Source organism: Ursus americanus, chromosome 22 (assembly GCF_024610735.1).
Source record: "Ursus americanus isolate L20-20 chromosome 22, mUrsAme1.1.p, whole genome shotgun sequence".
In the NCBI taxonomy this organism is placed as follows: Eukaryota; Metazoa; Chordata; class Mammalia; order Carnivora; family Ursidae; genus Ursus; species Ursus americanus.
Genome location: NC_142148.1, coordinates 4,348,482 through 4,369,542, shown reverse-complemented (window position 1 = coordinate 4,369,542; position 21,061 = coordinate 4,348,482). Strand labels below are relative to the sequence as shown.

Genomic DNA, 21,061 nt, shown 5'->3' with positions numbered 1-21,061 from the left:
GTCTTATAATCAGAACAAACCCAGGAAGTCTCTGCTAAGGAATGCAGTAGGGCAGAGAGAGAATGGTTCAGAGCAGTTGGAAAGATGGCCCAAAAACACTGACTTCAGAAACCTTTCATCACTTCTCCAGGGTGGTGGGGCAAACCAAATCAGTGCTTCCATGAAATTATTGTGCCCTGATCATTATACCACAGAGAACTGGCCAGAGTCGCTTGGGTCAGAACAAGCAATGGTGTCAACGTGTTGGATGGGTACAACCATGTGGATTTCCATGTCTGTCGGAGGCTGGAACTTTATAAGCAGGCCGGGATGGAGCCCTCTATGGTGGGCTGACAGGGCTTCCTCCCTAGGACTCCACAAGGCCTTTCTCCCGCCCTGTAATCCAGGGGCGACTGGCGAGCTCGGTGGGGGGGGGGGGGGGGGATGGTGCACAGGTGTGCTTTCCCGTCTGCACTTAGCCCCTCTCTTTCCTGCTCTGTCTGGAGCCAGGCAGTGCCTCCCAGGATCTTCTAGGACTAAAAACTCTTGAGATGGGCCCAAAATCTTCCACCCACTTAGAATCTTCTTTGGGATTCCTGTTCCAAGGGTGGGATGGGAAAGTGCTCGTAGTTTGCTGCCGGAGGTCCTGATGGACGGTGGAGTGCTTTTATCTTAGCTTCTAGACTGCCCTTTATTTTAGCTGCAGGCCTCCATCTTAGTTCTAGGCCTCCATCTTAGCTCCAGGCCGTCGTCTTAAGTCCTGAGCTGCCCTCCATCTTGGCTGCAGGCCTCCATCTTAGGCCCTTAGCTGCCCTCCATCTTGGCTGCAGACCTCCATCTTAGGCTCTGAGCTGCCCTCCATCTTGACTGCAGACCTCCATCTTAGGCCCTGAGCTGCCCTCCATCTTGACTGCAGACCTCCATCTTAGGCCCTGAGCTGCCCTCCATCTTGGCTGCAGACCTCCATCTTAGGCCCTGAGCTGCCCTCCATCTTGGCTGCAGACCTCCATCTTAGGCCCTGAGCTGCCCTCCATCTTGACTGCAGACCTCCATCTTAGGCCCTGAGCCCTGGGCCTCTTTTTCCTTTTCTCTGATGCAAATAGAGAGAGTCTGTATTCAAGTAGTATAATTAGTTCCCAGTCATTGTGGAAAGAAAACACACCTTAAATTCCAGAATTAATTTCCAACTTTCCTTTAACAAATATTTTACCTCCGCATTACCCTACCGTTACCCTGTAGGCCTCCTGTAATGCTCAGCACCTACATGATCTTTATATAAAAAAACAATTTTTTAATGCGTGTCTAAAGATAGAGATTCTTTGCTTTAGCTATGAGACCAGGGACACGCTTTTGCGTGGACGACTGAACGGCAGGAGCTCCCAGATGACAGGGACTGGTTTTGTTCCAGGAGTAAAGTTCAGATTCACAGAATTAAGTTTTGGCCCCCGCCGTTTGTAATATTGAACATTCTGCACCCGAGAGGCACACAGAGCCATCAATGTGACTGAAAACTCGTTTCAGGACCCAAGCTGAAGCTTGCTTGCCTGCTTAGAAAAATCAGTCGCCCAAGTCACTTTTAAAGCATCCTTTATGCCCAGTCGCCAGCTCTGTAAACGCATTAGTTTATGTGCAATTGCTTTCCCGCACCGGCCTGACGCTGCTCTGTTCATCCGGCCGTGTTACCAGGACACTAACAAAGCCTTGTCCACCCCAGGAGAAATGATGGGCAGAGATGAGGGCAGCAAGGCTGGGAGAAAGTCAGTAAGCAGGTGGTCCCACAGCTGGGACTCAGGCCCTGGCTTCAGAGTCCCCTTCCAAAGAGATCCGAAACAGGGATGCCTGTGTTTTGCGTTCTGGGCCCTCTGAGATGAGGCTCTGGCAAATTTGAGAAGCGGGGACTTGACCCGGGGCCTCCTTACCTCCCTGCAGGTGGCTGTGTTCAGTTCAGTTAATCCCATTAGCTGGCAAAAGCTTACCGGTCTACCCTTATGGGAAATTTGCATTTTAATAAAGAGCTCTGTAAAGCCAAAAAAAAAAAAAAGAGAGATTCACATTTTTTAATGGTGGAATCCTTAAAAGTAGAATTCTAACTGGAGGCATTGGGAAAGGATAAGGGAGAGGGCGCCTGGGCAGTGGATTTCCCTCCCCACTCCTTGTCCCAGGCTACACCCCCATCCTCCCCGGCCCGGCACCTCCCAGTGCAGTGAATTCATTGAGTTGGTTTTTTCCCTGGTGACCCTGCAGGACTTGAGGGTTCCTCCACCCCCCCCCCAGGTGCTACCAGGGTGCCTCACTGGCTTCCGCTTGGCAGTGGGGGGTCGGGGGTGGGCATCCGAGTGGCAGAGTCAGGTCCAGATTGAAGCCTTCAGGTGTCTGACTCATTCCGGCTCGGGTTGATAATAACAGGCCCCATGTTTTTCTCCAGCATCCTCTGCTATGACACACAGAACAGCCAGGAAATAAAAGGCTCGGGTACTATATGGTTGCTTTGCTTTCTTTAAAAAAGAAAAAAAAATATCATGTCGCGGGGGGGGGAGTAGAAGGAGCTAGGAGGTAGGAGGCCAGGCCGGCAAGTCATCCAGCAGCAAACACGGTCTCGTTGCCCGGATGTTACATCAACAGCCCCCCAGCCGTCCTGCGTTACAGCCTCAGGAAAAACTGGTGCTTAGTGCCACTTGGGTTGATTTCACACCTTGGCTTCCAGTTACTCAGAGGTGCCCTAACAGCTACTGATTCAGTCGAGGGAGGCCTGGATTGCCATTTTGACTTGCTAGCTATTAGCATACCGTGTAGAAACCCGGAAGCCTGCCAGTTAAGCTCCCCAGTGTAGCTCAAAGGGGCCTTTCCAAGATGTGTGATCTTTAGGAAAAGGAAATTAAGCTAATTTTGAAAGCTCCTGACATACGAGTTTCCTTAAAATGTAAGTCGTTGAAGGCTGGGATGAATATTATGATTTCCTCACATTATGTGTATTTGAACATATGTCATCGATTCCAACGGCAGAGCTCAAAGCTACTCGGGGCCGCGGGCTCGTTGGTTCTTCTGTTTTCTTTCCTTCCCAGTTTTTTCCTCTTTTCTGTCCTTTGTCTTCTCACACGTTGACACGCACGCCGCACCTGCAAGGCTCTTTGCAGAAAGTTCTGCGGCAGCCAAGGGGCTTAAAGGGACGTTTGCACAAAACGCAGGGAGACGCCATTGCCAGGACTAGAGCCCGAAACACTGCAGTGGCCGTGACAGGCAGCGGTGTCCCCCAGTGGCTCGGTAGCACTCGGCGGGGAGGAGCGGGGCAGTTAATTATGCGTGTAAGTTATGGCTTTATTTCGAGCACACGCACGCAGGCCGCCGACACTGCGTACACAGTCACGCTTTCCCTGTGAGCCTGAAAGGCATTCGGATTTTATCTTCCCAGATCCAGAACCTATTGACTTCCTCCCAACAGCTTCCTCCTGCCCCTCTGCTAGGTCCCGGGGGAGAACCAGCCTCCCCGTGGGGCGGACTCGCGCCCCCGGACAATGGCGGGTGATGAGGGGCCCCGTGGAGCGGAGCCCGGGTTGGGGGGGCCGCCGTCGCCGCTCCCGCCCGCGGGGATGGTGGCTTCGCCAGCACCTTGCCGCAGAGAGGCCGCTCGACACATCGATTGCCCCCCCCACCCTCCCAAGGTTAGGATTCTGCTTAGAACTCTCTGCTTCCAGCTGAAATTTCCATCCCCAAAGGGCCTGATTTCAGCAGAGAAAGGACCACTTTAGCAAATGAGAGAAGAGGAACGAGAGGGTCATTTCAACTGCAGCAAAAATCAGCCATGCCATTTTCCCTGACAGCACTTTAATTATGATGAAAGAACAAGATGTTTTTTGGTTTTTACAGAGGAGGCTTGCGGCGGGGGAAGGGAAGGGACCTCTGGAAGAGATGGGAGCTGCGGCGCGGGAGTGCAGAGCGCCTGTCACCCGTGTGATGTATACTCTGGGAGGGGGAGCCAGGCCCCCCACCCGCGCGCCCCGCAGCAGCCCCGGGGTCCCGGCCCCCGCTCAGTCGGGCACGCCTTGCGGTGGCCAGGGGTGGAGTGTGACTAGGAAGGGCCCACAGGACAGAAGTCAGCAAGCGGCTGGGTGTTGGCCTTTCCCTTCCTTTCTGTGGGGGGAGCTGGGACCTTCACCCCAAGGAGGAGGCCAGCCTGCTTTCTGCTCCACCGGCTTTGAAAGCAGCGGAGGGGTTTCGAGGGGTCACACCACCCCGTTGTCGCAAATGATGTTTTTTTTCCTTAAAGTCAGGTGCCCGTGCCAAATGGGCATCCGGGGGCCTCGGAGCTGCAGGGAGAGCCGGGTGCCGATGCTCGGATGGGCAGAGGCCATGTTTCAGGGTGGGAAGAGGGTGAGAGAGGAAGACGGTGATAGACCTCATTCAGCTCGTGCAGGCATCCGGGAAAGGGTCCCCTTGTCCCCCTGCCACCCTCCCGGGCTTGATCCCTGCCCTGACCTTAGGCATCGGGCCCACGGGGAGCCCGCAAAGTAGGTGGCTACAGCCCCGGCCAGGGGCCCTGCGATTCCAGTCTGGCAGCCTTTAGAAAGAAATGTAAAAGTGAATACTAGACTCTCAGCTGCAAAGAGCCTTAGCTGCTGCGAATGGGATCGTGAGCGAGAGAGGAGCAGAACGTATCCAGGTTAGCCGTGGGGTCGCAGCAGTGCAGGGAGCAGAGGGAAAAACACCAGACCTAGAGGGTGCGTGATTTCCTGCCCGCTTCCACCCCCCTGCTAGTTGTTGGGCTCTTTCATGCCACGCAACATACAGCGCAGGCAGCTTCCGGAGCCTCCAGCGCAGAATTACACAGAGCAGGAGACACGGTGCGAACGTGCTCACGGCGGCTGCTTTTGTGTAACCGAATTAAACAATGTCGCCGTTAAAAGTGATGTCGCCGCCGCTGCCGAGCGCCCCGCGGCCTTGAATTCAACACCGATGGGCGTTATTTCCCTCCAAGGAGGCACGCTCTGCGGCAGCGTCCCCCAAACAATTTGTGATTTTCTGGGGCTCCTTATTCCCCTCACTACACTGGTGTGCTGCTAGGCACACTTCTAATTTTGATGATTATTAACGGGCAGCGGATAATGAAACAGCGGGGACTTGGGGCTTTGTGGTAGATGAATTATGGACACTTATGAGTAAAACCACTTTATTTCTCGCACTTAACAAGAGGATTAACAAGCAAAATGCCACATCCGTAGACTCTTAGAGGAGGGGGCTGCAGTCGGGACTGCAGCCTGGGCTGAGATGTCTTCTTCCCTGGAACCACTGCAGTCTCCCCATCGGAGCCAAGCCGAGATGCAAATTCTCGCTTTATCTAGATACGCGGGGATTCTGCTTCGGAGATGAGGCGCCATGATCGTGCTGATTTCAATGGACCAGTTGAGGGGAAAACATTAGAAAAATATGTTTAAACCCACTCCCCTCCCTTTTCGCTTGGAAAATAATATTAGGAGCCGGCAGTTTGGTCTGCAGGGAGAAACATCGGAGGACAACATCTTGACTTACAACCCTCCGGGTACTTCGATATTTTATTTTATAGTGATTTTATAGTTTGGAGGAACAAAAAAAAAAAAAAGAAAAGAAAAACCAGACAAATAGGATGTAGACGCTGGCAGGGTGGGGGAGGGGCGGCCAAGGCTAGCCCACTTCAGGAGATCGTGCCTTTCCTGTGCAGAATAAGGGCAGAGTGAGGATTTCATCCCCTCTTTGAAAGAAATAGGCACTTCGGAGAAGGGAAAATATCCCGTTCTTTGAGAAACACAGTGAGGCGATCGGTTAATGTCAGGCGGGCGGTGGTCATAATCTTGTCTGGAGAATTGGTCTCATTTTTCATGTCAGAATTAATATTGGTTGAGATTAGATGGCTTCTTAATTTAGACCATTTACATTTTCTACAGTGCTAAAAAGGAGGGCTCAGGCCACTCTGTGGCAGCAGCAACGCCAAATAAATAGGAACCGTATAACCTTGAAAAACATCCACTCTTTCTGCTATGGCTTTGTTCTGGCAAATTTTGAGTCATTTAGCACAATCTGAAAACTCGGATTTTCGTTGCTAGAAAAATGTCATGCTTTCCGCTATTCCTATGGCTTCTTATTGCCCACAAATTTCCTGTTCTGGTGACCTTCTTGACTTGGAGTTTTTTGTCTTCTTCCCACCGAAGCATCCAATCAATTTGGTCAAAAATGTAATCGTGAAAAAGCATCTGGTTGTTTTGTCTGCAGACAGCCAGTTTGCCGGAATATTTCCGAGGAACAGCTCATCCAGCCACCTACCCTGACATCACCCCAACACAGCCCAAATGCCGTAGATAAACTTATTTTTTGGAACCAGGGGGAGCAGACCTAGGATCCAGGCTGCGCTCTGAGGGACGAGGAAGGGAGGGCGTGAACAAGACGTTGGAGTCTCTTGCTTTCTCTGCAGTGGCCATCAGAAGTCTGCGGAGGGACGGTGGGGTTGAAGTAGTAAGCCGGTCCCTACAGGCAGGCGCGGGGAGGCAGAACGGTGCCAAGAGACATCTTTACGACTTGGCTCTCGGCAGCATCATTATCAGGGTCAAGATTCATCTGGTACCTGAAGCCATCTTAGAATTTAGAGGAAGCCGAGGCCACCCAGCCCTTGTTTTGTCTTAGGTTACAACCAGCTCGGTCCCAGCAGTAAAAACTAAGGATGAGAAATTGTAGCTTTCATAGAAAAAGAAAAAATGTCCATGATTCAGTTTCTCAAAAAAAGCTGATACCCTCCCCCCTTTTATCTCAAAGTCACCGAAACTGGAACTAGATCTTCGGTCTTTTCTCTTTTCCTTTCTTTCTCGTGTGGGTAGCCAATTTAGACTCCTGATCTTTCCATGCCATCAGCAGCCAGGCAGGTAGAGGAGGAAGGGGATGAGGAGGAGAGGTAGGAGAAGGGTCCAGGCTCCCTTGGCACACCTCACTCGTGCACTCCAGTCTCGCGTACTTCACGTCTATTTGCAGACAGCTCAGCTCAAAGCAGAGCATTGGTATTACCCCCAGATGCTGTCTTACTTTCCCTCTGGGGCGCAGGCAGGGCAGAGCCCAGATATGCTCAGACCTCCGAAACCGCGCAGCCTTGATCCTTTATTTTTATGTTACAGTTACGGAACCTTGAAAATGTGTTTTCAGCAGTTTACCCCATACCGAGAATTTCAGGAGAGAAAGGTCAAGAATTGATGACTTAAATTTATTAGTAGCCCCATTAGGCAGACCTGAGAATTCTAATAATGGGTCTTTGCCAGACAAATCCATGTCACGTTCCTAAAAGGAAGAGAGTGACAGCTGGGTGATTTCACAGAATTACCAGGTATGGGGAGGAAGGTTAAGCAAGGGTTCCATTACGATAAATTAGAGTGATCTTTTCGTTTGTTTCCCTGGGGTCTGCGTGCCGTGAGTAGCTTTTTAAAAAAATTTTCATTTGCAAGACGTGCTGTTTTGCTCTGCACGTTTTAGAAATGACATGTATATTTTTCTCCCCGAATGCCTTTGGCATCCATTTTAGATACTAGGGGTTCGTTGTAGAATTCTTTCCTTCCGTTCTAGTCCTGTCCTCCTCCTCCTTTTTCTGGAATTCCCCTCTCTGCTCTCCATACCCTCAGTAAATGTAGCATATAAGTAGCTACGCCAGGTTGAGGAAAACCCATTTATTTAACACATTTAAAAATGTGCAAGGAAAATGAAATATCAAGGTATTTTATACTGAAGATTCAAGCATTAAATGTCCTTGGGGATCACACTAGTCAGTCAACAGTTTGTTTTTTTTTTTCACATTTTGCATTCAGCCAACTCGTGGCAGCTCATTGAAATGATATATTTAGAGTACTTACTGACTTAATTAAGAGAAAACCATCTAAGAAACTCACTTTAAAGGCTGAGAGTGATTTTAAATTACCCTGCTCTGGGGCGCCCCCCTGAGGCATGGTTAATAACAACATGGTAGGAATTTGGGGTCAGTTAGGTTTTTCTAAACTTGGGGATGCTTTTAATGGCGGTGAGTAAATGGAGTATTTGTTTAACTTGCAGATTCGGTGTCTTTGGGTCCCAAGTAAGTTTTATATCAACTTCCTATGAAAGGTTCTTTCATGGGTATGCTTTTGGAAGCAGCTCTGGGGATCTGGTTATTAAAGAGAAATCCTGGTACTCAGAAGGCAGAGATTACCTTTTAAGAATTGGAAGCAAAAGGGGCGCCTGGGTGGCACAGCGGTTAAGCATCTGCCTTCGGCTCAGGGCGTGATCCCGGCGTTATGGGATCGAGCCCCACATCAGGCTCCTCTGCTATGAGCCTGCTTCTTCCTCTCCCACTCCCCCTGCTTGTGTTCCCTCTCTCGCTGGCTGTCTCTGTATCTGTCAAATAAATAAATAAAATCTAAAAAAAAAAAAAAAAGAATTGGAAGCAAAAAAACCTAACATGGCTTTAAATTGGTCGCCACCTTCAGTGGTCATCTTAGTGAGAAGCACTCGGGAACCAGGGTCCCAAGTGGGAGCTGTGGCAGCATCTGGAGCTGGCCCTCTGTCCATCAGCTGTCTGGCACCATCTTGCCAGAAGATGGGGACCCGGGGCCTTTGCCGTCAGTGGGACAAACCAAGAAACGCCTTGTCCGGGATCCATCTGGGCTTGACAAAACACAGCCTAGCCTTCTTCCTTCTTTCTGTAGACCAGGACACCCCGTGGGCATCATCCAGTTCGCCCAGGCCAGACTGACATTTCAGAGTTGCCCTCTTCCCAACGTGCTGACATCACCCCCAGAACTCCCGAAGTTTGGTCAAGAGCCTCACTTGGCTGCTTTCACTGCTTCCAAGTTCCCACGAAAATCAGCTGCCTTCATGGGTGACTGCTGATTTCTCACCCCGGAGAGGACCAAGGGACCCAGTGAAGCCATTGCCCCGTGGCCCCCACCCCCAAGGTGTTCGTGTCTTACATATGCGAAGGGCTAGTTTTCTAGAGATCTTATATCTTGGTGTTAGGTCACTGCAACCCTAGGATAAAAATAGCTATAATTAGTATGTTACAGATTAGACTCTGCATTTCTAGCTTTGTGCCACTTCCTCTAATAATACCAATTTTGGTGACACATTTCCTAGAATCCTGGGCTTGCTTCAATTGCTGAAATCCTCCAAGAGGCGATTATAGGACAGACCTGTTTGCTTTAAAACCTGGAAGGGTTTGGTCCCGATCGGTTCTCTCAGCTCCCACCTTTGTCTTTCTCCCACCTTCCAGGGTCTGTCTGGATTTTCTCGTTTTATGTTCCGGGAGCAATGCCTCCCTCCACTCTCCCCCCGGCTGCCGTTTTGTTGACAGCTGAGCACACATGGTCTTCTGTGTCTGTAGCAAAAGGCGCTTGCTTTCCTGGCCAGCTCCAGAGTCCCTACCAATTAATTGGGGGGGGGGGGATTTGAGTGGGGCATCCCAACTTCGGCCAAGCTGGGCATACATCAAGTACACCTGTCACTCGAGCCGGTGTCCAAAATTCAGCCCTACGGGTCACAGCTGTGGCATTATTTCAGCATGAGCAATTCAGTATTTAATGTTCCTTAGAAAAATAAATCATTCCAAGCTGCTACTGTTCACCTATTAACCCTTGGAGGATTTCAGAGAAGGAGGGGTGGTGTCATCCCTAGTTTGCCTGGCTTGCAGGGGTAGCTCGTCCTTCCCGGTGTTGTCTCTCCCGGAGATGGCTTCTTACATCATGGAGAGTAGGGGCCGCAGAAAGCAAATGCTCTGCTCTGTGGCAGTCACAGCCTTGCGGGGGGAGAAGTTAGGCACGCGTTTCATGTATGTCTTCACCTGCATGGTCCAGGTACTGCTTTCTGTAGGGCTGCGGCTTCGGTCTCTGCCCTCTTCCCGTGGTCACTACGTTAGCCTGCCATCCCTGGCAGGTCGTAATTTACAATGAAGTGCTGGGACGGGGTGCGGGGGGAGCTCATCATTCATCAGATCTTCTCATTTTATGTAAATGGCCCCCAAAAGCAGCACACATTTTTAATTTGTCCTCCCAGTCTCTGGGCTCTTCTGTCACCTGGGTCCTAATACATGAATTGGCCATCTGCAACTAATCTACGGAGTGCGGATCGTTTGAAAGCTGAGTTGTCTGCCTTCTGAAAGAAATTGGCTATATTTAGGCTTTAAGGCAACCCTGCTTTGTGTTCTTTGTAAAGTCAGCGACATTCTTTCCATTTTTTCAGTGTAATTAGCACAAAAGGAGCCGTAATCTGAGAAGGTAGGAGAGACTAAGGCAACCGAGAGGCAGGAATGTTCAAGAAAGCGGCAGAGGCAGCTTTCCCAGTCCTGGGCAGCGTGCAGAGACCCCGAGACGCGGCTGTGGCTAGGGCTGAGGTCTGGAGCTCATGGAAACATCTCCTTTTCATCTGATCCCCAGACTGGTGGCTTGATGCTTTGTCTGAATGATTTTCTCCTCCTAACTTCCAGAGGTCGGCAAAGACCTCAGGACGCCACAGCACCAGCGGGGTCCTGCTGCTGCTGAGTGGGCTCCTGACAGGCCGGCCAGGGTCGTGCACGCTGCTGACCCCGTAACCTGAGGGATGGGGACCAGGGTGGGGTGGGGTGTGTGTGTGGGGGGGTGCAGCCTCAGGGCTCCCAGCAAACCCTGAGTTTCACCAAATGGTGGCTGAATGGAGTTTGTGGGGCAGGGTGGGGGGCAGCCAGGACAGCCCGGGCTTCTGTGGAGCCTCAGTGGAAAGGAGGCTGCCTTCCCCATCTGGGGGCCATGCTGTTTATGCCCCCCGATGGTTTGTTCCCCCTGAACACAGAAACCCAGGGAAATAGGTGGAGCCGCACCGTAATTACACATTTTTCTATTTCAGTCTAAACGTGTGTGGGCAAACACAGAAAGATGAAAAGGTAGATCCATGTCTAGATGCAGGAGGCATGTGACTAACGATGTCACAGGAGTGCTTCGTGCAGAGTTCACCAACAGCAGATAGAAATGGGACTGGGGAGGGGGCTCCAGCCAGGAAGACGACACCCCCGCCTGGCCGGAATCTAGGGGATGGGAGACAGAGGCTAGTCACTAAGCGCAAGGCTATTTGAAAATGATCACCCACATTGGGTTAGTGGGTAAGTAAAGGAAAACCCAAGACGTAAAACTTGTATCTAGAAGTCGTTACGTTTGTATATGTGGGTGCACTGAATTGAATGAAAGCATTGAATGAAAGGAAATTTATTACCTGATTAATCCAGAGTGTTCAACTCTCTAAACTCTTAATGATAGGGGGCTGGGTTTGAAGAATTGAATGCAACGAGAAAAAAACTAAAATCTTTAAAATCAGAGCAATTTAAAGGGCCTCTTTAATCGGAGGAGGTCTTATTAGGACTTCAGCACTCTAGTGATTGTGCTAACTTGCTTTTTGGTTTTTTTTTTCCTGTTGTTACTTGTTTAGTAAGATGTCGGATCAAAATGTCATTTAAATAAGGCACCCTGTAAATGAAAATAGAAGTTAGCTGACCCTCCCTCCACCACCACTCCCCATCCTGGATGAGTTTCCGTCCTCAAGGCCAACTTAAAAGTTCTAAGCAACAGGTTTTGCCATTACCTTAGCCCTCGTGAAAAAATTTTCCCGCAAGGGGAGTTAAAAACATTTTAAGTTTAGGAAAATTAATTTCCCTGCTATAGGGCAGTAACACTTACATGGCTTTTTTTTTTTTTTTTCAAACCCAATTATGACCTCCAGTAGGTGGGTCCATGGGTCTATGTTTGATGTCATTGTGCCCTAATCCAAAGTGTTTGTCCATCTAGAATCTTAAGTCAAGGCTAACATGTGTATCAGATTATTTAGGTTTCAGTTTTAAAAGGAACAGAGTAAAGCACATAGTCTCTTTTTTATTGTCTCCCTCTTTTAAGGTAGCTGGTGGCTTTGTTAAAAGTCTACTCCCACCCACTCTGGGGCTCTTTGGGGATGTAGTAAGGAAGGGAAGGCACCCAGGCCCCTGGAAACTGGGCATCCACAGAGACCAGAAAGCGCCCCCTCCTAAATGGGGCCCACTCCTCAGCGTCAAGAAAGATCAGTGAAGGGGCAGTAAGTCCCAGTTGCCTTCACAGCGCGCCATTGTTTCAAGTAGACGCTTGAATGGCATCTCAGAGCACTGGCTCAAGAAATTGGGTCCAAACGCATGGGCCAGTGTGCTCCCACATTCTGTTTGGATGAGCTGTGCTTTGAATTTGAAACAAATTGTTTTGAAATTAGTTGATGGCAATTAAATAGGGACGTTTCATATGGCACGTAGTTTGATCCTTGACTTCGAATCTTCTGAAATGAAGTTTTCCTAACTTAAACATTGTGTTTAGTTGAGAATGGCCGTTTAGAAGTACTCTGTGATTGAAGTTACTAAGTAGGGAATATGACAAGAAAAAAAAATGCCCTGGGTAATCACTACGTTAGATTTTAAGAACTTTACGGTCCTAAGTAATAGGATCTCTTTTACCAAGGATGCACTGGGCCTTAATTCTTGGTCTCATCATCTACGTAGCACGTGTTTCAGATCACATTCGTCTACAGCAATTTCAGTCATTCTACTTAAATAAAGTGCAGAATGTGCTTTAAAGACTGAAAATACCATGGAAGCACTAAATACTATTAAAATCTTATAGCAGAGGTTTCTATTTCAGTGGAAACCTATTTATTGTTTCCTAGGCTATTAAAATATTATCCTATTTTCTCTGGGTTCTTTCCATGACCCCAACGGATGAAAGGCCAAGAAGAATGCCCTCGTCCAAAAACTGAATTACATCATTAAGTGTAACAATATTTTCAAGATTCCAAGCTATAGTGAGTCTGTTGCTTCTAAAAGCAGACAAGGCATTCTTACCCAGACAGGAAGATGCAGAAGAGCCAAAGAACACATATCCATCCATAAATACGAAGCTTATGAGACCACACAGTTCAAACCTGGACATGTGAATTCATTGTCATAAAATGTCGTGTTGGAAAGAACTGTTGCTAGGCCATCCCTCTGGGTAGTGTGTGACAACATCTGTTTAACCAAGTTGTATCATTAGGGGACTTAGTGTTTCAGGTTAAGGGTGTGTTATCCCAACTTGCTGGCTTTGGCATGAAGCAGGTCACCTGAGCCAGGGACCTGTGCCCTCCCTAGACATTTTATACCCAGGACATTCTGGCCCTTTGCCCCTTTCTGGAGCCTGAAGTTTCCATGACTTACATCTCTCCCTGAGCCAAATGAGAGGCCCCTTCTATTAGAAAACTCCAGTCGAACTGTTCCAAGAATCATTCTAATGGATTTCTGTACTTTCAAAGCATAAGCCAGGTACTTAAAATGGCAGCAACCTATTAGAATAAATTACTGATTCATAGGAAAAGGTCACGCATGGTGGCCTCCAAATGTGAAAGCCTTTTTTAAAAATTAAAACTTTTAAGGCCCGGGCAGGTCAAATGCTAGACCAAAAACTCTAGACGGTGTCGGCTCACCACACCAATTAAGTAAAATCAGGTCTTTCAGTTTGTGTCGGGTGAAAACAGAAAGCCGAACAGACCACAAACGCGCTTGTGCTCCAGAGCGCTCAGTGTCATTTGCTTACCTGTAAACCCTTGACTCCACCTGCTGTCATTTATTTACAAAGTAAATGCTTTATGTGTCCATCAGTGGTCATAATGCCATATAGGTGAAACCTACACTAAAACAAAACAAAACCCTCTGGAGGATGGCCTGCCAGGTTAGAAGCTGAAATGACTGAAGTCTGACCTTGCTCGATACATTTCCGGGACAATTGTCCCAGTTGTGCCTTGCCTGGAATACGTGTCTGTGTGTGACATGGGACAGTTTCACTCCTTTCAAAGTTCAGGTGTGATGTTTATCCAAAAGGGGGGAGATGGTAACCCACCTCCAGGATTTCCAAATAAGGAGACTGGGAATTATATTCACTGTAGTAATGTGTAGCTACTGGCATAAGTCTCAAGGTTGTATTGGTTACTATTTACCTTGTTCCTCTTAAATACAGTGTATTTGTGTTTTGCCACATTAGAAGCAGGAAGGAAGATGCTTTTGAACAAATGGAGCATAACAGAAATTTCTGGCCTGTTCCTCCGCCTCCTAAGTCTGCCAATTTTTAAAAATGACAATCAGTGAATCAAATTCAACCAAGAAGTTTTTATTTAATATAGGAAGATAGAAACCTTGGGCCTTGGCTTCAACTAGTTTCTAATCTCGTTGGTGAACGATCGTGAGTCACACTCACTGCAAAGAGCCGCGGAGCCGTTGCTCCGAAGGCCTTGCTGCCGAGGTGGCTTACGGCCCCCTTTCGGTCCGTGAGCTCACTATTTTTATCCGCTCTGGTTTAGGTAGAAAGTGTCAACCTGGAACAGTAGTTCTTTTGAGCTCTTTTCAGAGGAAGGTATATTTTTGTGTGCAAGAGAGGCCAGAATCCAAAGCGTGATAAAGACCTGGCTAAGTGTGTGCGGTGACGGCCAGTGGCGGAGAAAGTCGGAGGCCCTCCGTGAGGGAGCAGCTGCCGGTTATGAGGGTCCGGCCTTCGGCTTCTGCTTCCTGTTCTTAATTCCAAGTATTCTTTAGTGACTTTGAATTGCCCTCTGTTGTCTTTCAGATCCTTAAAAAAAGAGGCCTTGTAGAACAGGGATAGAGGTGTAGCTGATGGGGCCAAGAAAAATAGTATGTGACATCTCCATCTGTCACACCTTTTCTTACTTTGGGGAAAGGGGATTTCAGTCGTTCTGTTGAATGGTTACCAGTGTCTGTTTTCAAAGAAGACTTAGAACTGTACACGACAGTTTGCTCAAGGCCTCTGGAAGTCTCAGTCACCTTACACCCCTAGGTATGTTAGCAGTGTTTCCATTTACAGGTAGGCTTCCTTCCTCTCTTTTTCCCCTGGGCATTGCAAGTGTGACCCACTGTCAAATAAGGTCAAAGGTGGGAGAGAGTTCATGACTACTCTGACCACCTGGGTTTACTGGCAGGTAGGCCTGCCGCCCACCAAAGGCAGTCACCATGTCTTAGCCTGATCTCACCTGGGCACAAGGTGGGCCGCACCGCTCACCTATTGAATGAATGAATGAATGAACTGCACCCAAGCAGACACCCATGTGGCAGCAAGTGACTCATCCAGGGTCCCAGGAAAAGTGAGGCACCACAGTGTTTGAGAACTTCAGCGTCTCTGCTCTCAACCCAGTGTGCTCTTACCACATCCTAGCGTGGGGACACTTCAGAGTTTTTAAACAACTCTCAAACAAATTCGTGTTCAATAAACTACTTTTCACTCTGTTCCAGAGGCCTCCGCCATGCCCAGGCCGGGCCACGGATAACCAGGACACCCCGGCCCGCCACTTCTCCCGCCTGGGAAGACGCCGCGTGCAGGGACTCCGCAGCCTCGGCCACTGCGGCCGGGCTCTCGCGTCGCCGGCGCACTGCCTGCCTCCTGCTTCCTGTGGCTATGCTAGCTTTGCGCTCACATAGCGCCTCTCACCACAAGATCTGAAACCCTTTCCAGGCGTCGCGATTAATTAGTCTTGCCGACACCTACCTCCACGGGCACGCGCCGCCGGGGAAGGGAGGGGTGGGTGGCGGTCCCCGCGTGCACTAACCGGGAAACTGGAGGTAAGGAGGCGCGCAGCAGGGGTAAGCGCCGCCGTCGCACACTTTGCACGCCGCCCAGGGCTACACCACTCACCGAAAATTGGGAGGCAGGTCTGGGAGGCGGGGTCCGGCGCCCACCGCCTTGGGCGCCCCCGCGCCCGGCGCTGCTGCGCCCCCCACGCCCCCTACCCACTCCCGCACCACCCGCACAATGGCCCGCACCCCCTGGGTGCGCGGCGGCCCGTTTGGGTGCGTCCTCGGCGGGCCGATTTTTCGGCTTCCCCTTCGGTTTATAGGGGCCGCCGCTGTGGGTCCGTCCTCTGAAGAGGCTGGGGCGTCATCGGGCTGGTTAGGAGCGCCGTCTTCGGCGGGGACACTCAGTCGCGTCGGCACCGCGGAGCGGGCTGCGTCAGGTGGCTGGCCCGGCGCGGCGCTCGCTCGCTGGCTCTCCGGCTCGGGGCTGCGGCGCCGGCTGGAGCGAACCCCTGTCCCGGCGCGGGGTGGCGGCGGGCGGCCGGCAGGCAGGCAGGCACTGCCTTGCGTGTGAGTGCACCTCACTCACATGTAAGTCCGGGTGCACCGTGGCCTCCCGCGGAAGTGCGAGTCGCCCGGCGCGGGCAAGAGCCACCGGGGCCGGGACAGGGCAGGGGCGCCCCGGTGCTGCCGCCCTGCCCCGTGCCTCCCGGGCACCCCCCAATTCTCTCTTTTCTCTTTTCTCCTCTCCATTGGCGTGCCCAAGAGCCAAACCGAGGAGCGCCTGAGGGTAACAGCAAACTCGTGCCATCGCGCCTCTGCACTTTTTTTTTTGAGTTGTTTGACATTTCTCGGTGCTTTTTGGTTTCTCGCTGTTGTTGGGTGCTTTTTGGTTTGTTCTCACCCCTTTTTTCATTTGCTCATCCTTTTTGGCGCTAACTCTTAGGCAGCCAGCCCAGCAGCCAGAAGCCCGGGCAGCCGCGCTCCGCGGCCCCGGGGCAGCGCAGCGGGTATCGCAGCTGATTACCCCGCCCCCGACACGGGGCGCACGGGGTCCGGCCAGGCCGAGGCCGGGGGCAAGCAGGGCGCCCGGGCCAGGCGAGAGCCGGGCACCCCGAAGTGGCGGAGCCACCATGCTGAAGATGGCCATGAAGATCAAAGCCCGAGCGGCGGAGAGCGAGAAGAAGACGGCGGCGGCTGCGGCCGAGGTGGCTGCCGAAGCTGCGGCGGCGGCTGCAGCGCTGGCCGAGCCGAGAGAGCCGCTCGCGCCACGGAAGAGCGGGGACGCGGAGAAGACCCCGAAGACGGCGCGGGAGGAGCCCCCCGAGAAGTTCCTGACCGAAAAGGAGCGGAGGAAGATGGAGAAGAAGCTGCTGGAGCAGAGAAGAAAAGAGGAGAAGAAGAAAGAGAAGGAGAGGAAGAAGTTGGAGAAGATGCAGAAGAAGAAGAAGAAGGCGCCCGAAGCCCGGGAGGAGGCCCGAGGCCCGGAGGCCGCCGCCGCTGCCGCCGCCGCCGACGACGACGAGGGCGCCGCGGAGGGCGCCGGCGGGGGCGGCGAGGGCGCCGGCGGCGGGGGCACGAGTAGGACCTGGGCCGCGTGGGACACGGACTCGGGCGACGAGGACGACGCCTACTACACGGCGCCGCGCGTGGGGGGCGTCGTGTGGCGGCCCGGGCCGCTGAAGGCTGGCGCGCTGAGCGCCCACCTGCCGCTCGTGGTCTTCCTGGTCTTCTCGGTCCGCAGCCCCTCGTGGGTGCTCAACTTCCTGCTGCAGAAGCGCACGGAGCAGGGCCGCGGCTGCGGCTTCGTGTTCGGGGCGACCTGCTGCTTCCGAGTGTTCCTGGGCTGCGCCTTCTTCTCCTACTTGGGCGGCCGTGCCAAGCGCAGAGGCCGCGGGCGCTCCGGGGCCAGCGGTGCCTTCGGCTCGGGCCATGGCGCCCGGCGCCGGGGGCGCGACGAGCGGCTCATCTAGTCAGACCCCCGCCCCCCGCCCCCCGCCACCGCCACCACCACCACCACCAGACACCACCATCGCTGTGTAGTGTGGATTTTTATTAAGTATTTGTGTGTGTGTTTGGACACATTTTCCTTTTCGGTTGCTCTGTCCTTTGGTTCGTGCTCGCCTCGCTTTTTCCACACTCTCCCTGCTCTCTGGCTCTCTCTGTGTCTCTCTCTTCTTTTCGAAAATTTTCCGAAGTCCGGGCTCGGGCTCGCGCTCCCTCCCCTTCCGCCCACCCCGGCCCCTCGGCGGCGCCCGCGGGAGGGGGGGGGGGGCTCGGCCTCGGGGGCCGCAGGGCTACGCGGCCCGGGGGGTGGAGCGTTGGCGTCGTGCGAGGGGTCGTCACTGGCTCGGGGCCGCCCCCTCTCCCCCCGCGGCCGGGCCCGAGTGGGGCCCGAGTCAGGGGGGCGAGGGGGCGGCTCCCTGTCCCGGGTCGGGCCGGGCGCGGGCGGAGGGACCCCCCTTCCCGGGCACCCGGGGGGGCGCCTCCCTCCGCCAGCTCCCGCCCTCCCCGCCGCCGCGGCCGCTGCCGCGGCTGCTCCTCATCCCTCCTCCTCCTCCTCCTCCTCCTCCTTCCACCCCCCTCGCCGCCGCCGCCTCCTCCTCCCCCCGCCTCCCCCCGCCCGCTGCAAAGCTTTGGGTCGGGGCGGCGGCGGGCCCGGGCCGAGGCAATAAGAGCGGCGGCGGCGGCAGCGGCGGCAGCAGCTCCCGCAGCTCCTGCTCTGGTCCGCCTCGGCCCGGCGGCGGCCATCAGCCCCCTCGGCCTCGGCTCGAGGGGCGGGGAGCTACGCGCTCCCCTCGGTCCGACCGCCAACCTCCCTTCCCCGCGCGCCCCGCGGCCCGCAGTCCGCCCCGCGCGCTCCTCCCCGAGGAGCCGAGCCCGCGCCCGGCCCGCCCGCCCGGCGCTGTCCCGGCCCTCCCGGCCCGCGTGAGGCCGCCCGCGCCCGGCCCCGCCGCCGCCGCAGCCCGGCCGCGCCCCGCGCCCCGCCGCCGCCGCCATGGGCTGCCTCGGAAACAGTAAGACCGAGGACCAGCGCAACGAGGAGAAGGCGCAGCGCGAGGCCAACAAAAAGATCGAGAAGCAGCTGCAGAAGGACAAGCAGGTCTACCGGGCCACGCACCGCCTGCTGCTGCTGGGTAAGGGCGGGGCGGGGGGCTCGGGCCCCGGCCCGGCTCGGGGGCCCCTCGGGGCGCCCCGCAGGCCGCGCGCGCCGAGCCCGCCCCCCGCCCCGGGCGCGCGCTCCCGAGCTCGTCGCCCGCTCGCGGGCTCTGTCTCTGGGGGGCGAGGCCGGAAGGGGGACCCCGGGGCGCAGATTCGGCCGGGCGGGGGCTCAAAATGGGGCGGGGGCCGTGGCGGCGCGGGCGCGGGGCCCCCTCCCCTGGCCCGCCCGCTCTGTCTCTCTCTCTCTCTTTCTCGCCCTCCCCCTTGCTCTTTTTTCTCTGTTTTCCGCGAGGCCTACACGACGCCAAGGGTTTGGGTGCATGTTGGGGAGGGGGAGGGGGAGCCCCACAGGGCTCGGAAGACTGCGACAAAAAGAGGGTTTCGGGGACAGGAAATGGGGTGGCGGGCAGAGGGAGGGGGACCCGCCTCCGTGGGGTGTGTGATTTGTTGGGAGAGGGCGACGAAAGAGGGGCCAGAGAGGAGGGGGTGACGCGGGGGGGGGGCGCCGTTGTGGCGGAGGGGACCTCGCCAAGGGGAGGCTTTGGCGAGGGGAGTGGGGGGGGGCGGGTGACATCAGCCCCTCGGAAGGGATCGGAGTGGTAAAGGTGGTGCAGTGAGGGGGAGGGGGCGCGGGCGAGTCGTGGCGCCGGAGGGGGGGGGGCGGAGAGGAGGGAGCGCGGCCGCCGCTGGGCGCGACTCGGTGCGTTTCGGGCAGGACACACTGTGTGTGCGCCGAGCAGACGTGTCCCGGGCCGGGTCGGGCCGTGGAAGGAAGACAAGGAGAATCAAATAAAATAAGACCAAAAAAATTAAAAAAAAAAAGAGTTAGTACGCTAAGTGCCCAGTGAAGCCAAATGACACGTCATTTTTACAGTATGACCTTTTTATCCCCTTCCAGACATGCAGGCTTTTTGAAAAGCAAAGAAAATTAATTGTAGCACCCCCACCCCCACCACCAAATCATTAACACACACACACACACACACACACACACACACATTTTCCTGTTAGTCGGCCACATTGAGAGTGCTTTGTGAAAGAAAAAAAAAAGACATTCACAAATCAAAACTGGAAAATGACATTTGTCTGTAAATGGCTTCTTGGTCTGGAAATGGCGTGGGTTTTTTTTGTTGTTGTTGGTTTTCTTTTTTTTTTTTTTTTTTTTTTTGTCCTTTTCAACGTGGGAGGGGGCATTGAGAGCGCTTTAAGAAGACTTTTTTTCCAGGTGGAAGGAGATGAAAAGACGTTAATTAGTTGTTTGTCAAGTGACATTTGGTTGTTTGGTTTTGGGTTTTCTCTTGATTGCGGTTTTTCCTCTTTGGCCAGAAAAAAAAAAAAAGGCAGGGAGGGGGGATTGTTAACTATAAGGAGATGGCCTTTCCTCCTTTTTTCTTAAGGGGGGAGGGACAAAATAAAACATAAGCATAAAAGAAATTGTTGAAATGACCAGAAGAATTACACAAGCATTAATTAGTATGGAAGTTTTCCACTTCCTCAGTAATTTGGCTATCTGAGTTAATTTGTGAATTCGCTAGGTTAAAACCTAGTTCATGGTCACATTTCAACAAAACAGCTTGAGTATAAAGAATAAAAATGTAAAAGGCTGAATTTTCTTTGTGGTGGTGTTTGGTTTGCTTTTTTTGGATGGGTCACCTCTTTGTTCTCCTGGGTCCAGATTTATATAAAGCAGAAAATTATTAAGTGGAAATAAACCTGGTGTTTATGCATTTGCTATTTCAATAATTAAATGATACATATGTCGAAGTCTTGCCTAAAACTTCTAAAGGTAGAATTAATGCTATGTGAATTATTAATATGTATGTAACTTGATTTCAAAGTATAAGCCTGGAAAAGTCTAGAATCTTTCCTAGGAATACCATCTTGCTACCTGAATACTAATTTGAAACAAATGTGATACTAAGGGTGCCTTAAATTTCTAACACCTTTGCTCAGTGATAACAAAGTCTCTACTTAATTTGAGACTGTTACTCTGAACACACCTTGCATATCTGTGGGCTTATTTTCCCCAGGTGTCCCAGTCTATATGGCTACGTTTTATCATTATTTATTGACAGCCTCTGGCATGGGGGGTCTGCAGCCCAGCTCAATGCCACACATTTTGCATTTTTAAATGGTGTTTCTCGCCAAATAATGCCCCCCCAAGAGGAAACCTAATGATACCCCAAATCCTGTTTTTAAGTGCATCTTAATTTAATGACAAAGTTGAGTAAATGACAGTGCCACAAAAGATGTCGCAGTAATTTTTCAGCCCAGTTCTCTAATTTCATAAATGTGGAAACTGAGGCACAGATCTGTTTGTGTAAGAGAGAGGTGTTACACATGTTAACACTTCTGACA

The 21,061-nt window shown here is 52.6% G+C and overlaps 1 protein-coding gene and 1 pseudogene across 13 annotated transcripts in view; one reads left to right on the top strand and one right to left on the bottom strand.

Annotated features, from left to right (window-relative positions):
- GNAS (GNAS complex locus) overlaps positions 1-21,061 on the top strand; it is a 54,758-nt gene that overhangs the window by 17,228 nt on the left and 16,469 nt on the right. For 4 of the 13 annotated variants that reach the window (XM_087853470.1, XM_087853469.1, XM_087853468.1 and 1 more), the window contains exon 1: positions 18,532-18,678. The exons of 5 other annotated variants lie outside the window; for them this stretch is intronic. In XM_087853470.1, the coding sequence (XP_087709596.1) occupies positions 18,540-18,678 (139 nt within the window). In that variant the 5' untranslated portion in view covers positions 18,532-18,539. Of the gene's footprint in view, positions 1-16,008; positions 16,133-18,531; positions 18,679-21,061 lie in introns of those variants that run through there. 4 more of the 13 variants (XM_087853473.1, XM_087853472.1, XM_087853474.1 and 1 more) reach the window with 3 other exon arrangements.
- Positions 948-16,691, bottom strand: LOC148108014 (uncharacterized; annotated as a pseudogene).